Here is a 5600-nt window from a genome sequence, read left to right as displayed (position 1 = left end):
ATAAAAAATAAAATTATTTTATTTATTATTTATTAATTTTAATAATAATTAATAATTATTAAATAAGACAAATTTAAGTTATTTTTTATAATTTTCTTTAATTTTTAAACATGTTTGCTAATGGTAAAGTCATTAACAGCCACCGTGACAAATAGGCCTAAATTTATCGAGTCGGCCCGCATAACCTGTTAAAAAATGTAGGTCAAGCTGAAAAAATGAGACCATCACACTTTAAAAGTCCACCTAATTCGTACCGCTAAGTTTTGGCAGGGCGGGACGGGCTTTCCCAGCGGGTCCAACAATTTTTTTTGTTAGGAACATTTTTTGAAGGAAAAACTACCATTTGTACCCATAAATTCTGCGAACGCGGACAAAAGTACCCATCAAACAAGAAAACTAATGTTGTACCCATAAAAGATGGGTTCCGTATGACAATAATATCCAAACCTTGATTTTTCGTTGATTTTTTAATAAAATTTCCAAATTAACCCTTCTATCTTCATCCCCAAATTCCAAATTTCACAACCCTCATCCTTCGTCTTCCTCTGCACCTCCGGTGAGTTCCCACGAAGCCCTCCAAGCCACCTTCTCCAACCGCAAACAAGATTCCCATTCTCGATCTCAATCCTCTCTCTTCTCCATCTCCGTCTCCATCTTCTCTGCCTTCTTCATCATCAACTCCCTCGTCTCCCTCTTCGACGCACACAACTCAAACGACGCCGTTGGCTCCGTCCTCCAACTCCAGCTCCTACCAATCCTCCTTCTCTTCCTCTCTTACTCCCTCCTCTCTCTCTTCACCTTCCCCCCCCCTCTCCCCTCATCATTATTAGAACTCCTTGCCGCCTTCGTCTTCGTCCAAGAATTCCTCTTGTTCTCTACCTTCAGAGGAAGGATCCAAGCGGGGTCGAAAACCGTTACTACAGTCTCTTGCTGGTTCCCATTGCTATATGTGTTTTCTCCGCTTTTCTTGAATTGAAGTCTCCGGGCTCCGCTTTCCCCAAATTGGGCCGTGGAATGGGCTTCATCCTTCAGGGCACGTGGATCATTCAGATTGGCCTGGCTTTGTTCTCCGGCTGGGTGGCGCAAGGGTGCTCCCTGCACCAGCTGAGCAGGGGAAACTATACTCTGAGGTGCAAGGCCACATGGACTACCACAGAGCCAGCGTCCTTGCCACGCTTCAGTTCAACTGCCAACTTGCTCTCATGGTTGTTCTTTCTGTTGGTGCTTATTCGGTAATCTCTGCGAGGAATGGAGGATCTCTAGAATCTTCTTCTGCTGCTGCCAGTTACAGGCCGATTGGTTTTGTTGAGATGCAGCAGTTGGAGAATTCCACGAATTTCACTTTGGATTCTGATGACGATCGATGATGATGGTGAAGAGAGACAAAAGGGGACTGTTGTTGAACATGGTAATGGGTTGCGAAATTTGAAATTTGGGAAAGAAGATACAAGGGGTAATTTGGGAATTTTATTAAAAAGTCAACGAAAAATCACGGTTTGGGTACTATTGTCACACGAAATCCATCTTTCATGGGTATAACGTTAGTTTTCTTGTTTGATGAGTACTTTTGTCAGCGTTCGCAAAATTTATGGGTACAAATAATAGTTTTTTCTTTTTTGAAAATGTTCTAATTTAGTGTTTTGGATTATGTTTTACGCTTGATTGATTATGTTCTAAACTTGTAGATATTTAATTATATGTTTTAGACAATATTTATTTTATTTTAGACAATATTAATTTTATTATTTTTTTTTCAAAAATTTGGTTTATGATTATATTTATTACATATTTATAATTTTAAAGACTTTAATATTTGTGAATTTAAATTTTATAATTTTTTTTATATTTTTAAAAATTATAAATTTATTAAAATAATTATAAAATTATATATATTATTTAATATTTAATAATAATAAAAAAATTGATAAATTTAACCTATTAATCTCCTATTAGACAAGACAGAATAAAATTTTAAGACCGTCTCATTAGATAAGATAAAATAAACCAATCCACAAAAGACAAACTTTTGATTGAGCAGACAAAGTTTCCGTTTGTCACTCCTATCAACAACTAACACAATTATTGACCCTTTTAATGACCACCGACAATAATAACACAACTAATGGAATTTAATTATTAGTTGTTTTTAATGCTACTATCGAAGCATATATTAAAGAAAAATATTAAATATATTATATTTTAATTTAATATTATTAATTAAATTTAAAATTAATTTATTCTTTTAACTCTATTAATTTATATTATTTACATATTATTTAAAAATGTTGTTAGTTATCTGTACTTTTTCTATATTAAATTAGGCAACGGAAGGAGAGATATTAGTCATACTCCTCGCTCCTTATATATATATAAGGTCCCCTTTAGGTTTGAATTGCTAGAATCTCATCCTTATCAAGTAATAATAAGCTAACAAAGGAAAGTTTCTATTTCTGGGGTATATTTACTACTCTCAAACTTGGGCCAACATCAATTAAAACCTTGCCTTATTTTATTTTATTTTATTTTATTTTAGTATTGATTTTGATGAATTACAAGAGTAAGGAGAGAACTTGATTGTAGTGAAGGATGTGGAAGTTGAAGATTGGGGAAGGAGGAAAGGACTTAATCTCAACGAACAACTTTATAGGAAGACAATATTGGGAGTTTGATCCAAATGCAGGAACACCACAAGAACGTGCTCAAGTTGAAAGATTTCGCCAAGAGTTCACAAATAATCGTTTTTCCACCAAACATAAAAAAATATATAATATATATAATTTAGATTAATAATTAAAATTTATTAAAATATCGCTGTACCAATATACCTAAAAACTTTCTAAAAGTTTAGTTTTAAATTACGTCCCATAGAAGTTTGTAGGATATATAAATAATATTTTTCTATGTATTAATCATCTAATCATGATTTATTCTTTAAAAATAATATTCCACAAATACAAAAAATAAACTACAAAATTGATTATATATCTCTTGCCACTACAATGTAACTAATATTTAAATTAAATTGTCGAAAAAAGATAACCTTACTAATAAGTAATAACTTGACTCGTACGATTGCAGCTAAGAAAGGAGAATATATGTGGAGCAATTCCAGCGGCAGTGAAAGTGGGAGAAGAAGAGAAGATAACAGAAGAAGCATTGATTACAACAATGAGAAGAGCTCTCACTTTCTCTTCCTCCGTTCAATCACATCAAGGTTACTGGCCTAATGAGTTAGCTGGCCCTTTGTTTTTCATTCAACCCTTGGTAAGCCTAATTGTATCCGTATTTATATATATATATATGATAAACACTCTTTTTAATCATGCGATAAGAGAGTTATTAGTCACTAGTGTGTTGATTGTGGATAAAAATTAGCTTCGCAAAATTTTCTCATATTCAACTTTATTTTACTTAAGTGTATTATATTATTTATGTATGTGGTGCAGGTAATGGCACTATACATAACAGAATCTTTGGATGTTGTTTTAGGAGCAGAACATAAGAAGGAAGTGATACGGTATTTGTATAATCATCAGGTATATATGTAAAAAAATGCTCAATCAATTTAATTCTTAATTTTTTATTTGGAAAACCAAATATTTGATAGAGAAATATTAGGTAATCGACTAATATTTTTTTTATATTTATTTTGTAGTTGAACTAACACTAGTTTTCTGCTGATTTTTTTCCGCTAAAGTACTGGTGACCAAGCATCCTACATGTTCTAATATCCTTCAAAGTCAATTTATATTTCGAATAAAACTTGCAAAAAAAATAGAGAGAATTTTCTTTAACAAAATAATAATATTATTTGTATATCAAAATTAACTATTAAAGTCAGTTATCATGTATTTGTGTAAAAATATATGTGTCATTTAACTTATTTTATATTTTTACATATATTTTATATTAATGAATAATTTTAGTGACTGATTTTAATATGTTACGTAGACAAAAAAAAAGATAGAATTTATCTTATTTAGTATTAATTAATTATCGCAACAATTAATAAATACTAAATAAAATAAATTATGGCTGTTTTTGGTTGATTTTCTTTGGTTACCAAATATTTCCGTAACTAGTATAGTTGTATCTTAAATATGTCGCAGTTATTAGGATGCTTTGACTTTTGAGTAATTATTGCTTGGCGTTTTCTCATGAGACAGAATGAAGATGGTGGGTGGGGAACCCATATTGTGGGTCACAGCACAATGTTTGGATCAGCATTGAGTTATGTTGCATTGAGAATACTTGGAGAAAAACTTGAAGATGATGAAGACATGCCAATGGCCAGAGCCAGAAAATGGATTCTTGACCATGGTGGTTTAGTGGCTATTCCTTCATGGGGAAAGTTCTGGGTTTCGGTATATACATTACTTGATAAATATAGTTTTTAAATATATGAAAGTTATATATATTTACTAGACAAATGGCACGTATGAAAACACACACATATATACATGCATGTTAATTTACTTAATTGATTTGATGAAAGGTGCTTGGAGTTTATGAGTGGTCAGGTTCCAATCCTTTTCCACCAGAAGTATGGCTCGTACCCAAATGTAGCCCTATTCATCCAGGTTCATAATAAGTCCATGAGATACATTTTGGGTTTCTATATAATTTCTATATAATTTTTGTCCTAATAAGTCAAGTACTTCATTGTATGATAGGTCAAATGCTGTCCTATTCTCGCTTGGTTTACATGCCCATATCATACGTATATGGCAAGAAATTTGTGGCTCCCCTCACTGATTTGATCAGATCTTTAAGAGAAGAAATGTACAACGAACCTTATGATCAAATCAATTGGAATAAAGCTCGAAATATTGTTGCTAAGGTCAATTAATACATACTTTAATTTAATTTTTTTCCGATTCCCTGATGTTAAAACATGGGTTTTAAGCTCATATCCCTATATATTGTCTACTATCTTATTTACTATCTTATTAAAAATTATTTTTAGTTTAATTTATCAAATATAAGTACTAATATTTTTAGAAGTTTATTTTAAAAAATTTAACTTTGTTAAATAACTTTTCCAAAAATATTATCACCTAATTAAAGTAAAATTTTTAACAAACCACTCTTTAAACTTTTTCATAACTTAATTTTTGGGATAAATCACACAAACAAATCAAATAGCATCAATATTATATAAATGTCCTAAAATAAAATGGTTTACATATATATATATATCAATATGTAAATCGAATTAACTCGATTTACGCGTTTTTAATGTAAATCAAATTAATTGGATTCGATTTATTATATGTGCTATATCAATAATAAATCGAATATAGTTTATTCGATTTAGTACTGATATAGATTATTGACATTTTTTACGTTAATTATATAAACTTTAAAATATAAATGTTAATAAAAAAATATCTTTTATTTAGATTCAAATAAAATATTTAAAAAATTAAAATAAATAAAAATAGAAATTCAACTTTTGTGTTTTAATTCAAATTCTAAAAAATTTATATTTTTATAAACTTAAGAATGTAAAATGAAACATTAAACAATTTCTAAAAATTTATTAAAATTCATCATTTGACTCATTGATATTTAAAAAATTATGATCACAATTTTTTATG

At 30.2% G+C, this 5600-nt stretch overlaps 1 protein-coding gene and 1 pseudogene across 1 annotated transcript in view; both read left to right on the top strand.

Annotated features, from left to right (window-relative positions):
• LOC107641337 lies at positions 524–1388 on the top strand (annotated as a pseudogene).
• The window catches only part of LOC107642153 (lupeol synthase-like), a 13409-nt gene continuing 10217 nt past the window's right edge, over positions 2409–5600 (top strand). The window contains exons 1-6 of the mRNA XM_016345460.2: positions 2409–2767; positions 3065–3264; positions 3447–3536; positions 4167–4364; positions 4496–4580; positions 4674–4840. Coding sequence (XP_016200946.1) covers positions 2587–2767; positions 3065–3264; positions 3447–3536; positions 4167–4364; positions 4496–4580; positions 4674–4840 — 921 coding nt within the window. The 5' untranslated portion in view covers positions 2409–2586. The remainder of the gene's footprint in view (positions 2768–3064; positions 3265–3446; positions 3537–4166; positions 4365–4495; positions 4581–4673; positions 4841–5600) is intronic.

The sequence above is a fragment of the Arachis ipaensis genome, chromosome B05 (assembly GCF_000816755.2).
Source record: "Arachis ipaensis cultivar K30076 chromosome B05, Araip1.1, whole genome shotgun sequence".
Lineage (NCBI taxonomy): Eukaryota > Viridiplantae > Streptophyta > Magnoliopsida > Fabales > Fabaceae > Arachis > Arachis ipaensis.
This window is presented reverse-complemented; position numbering and strand designations above follow the sequence as displayed.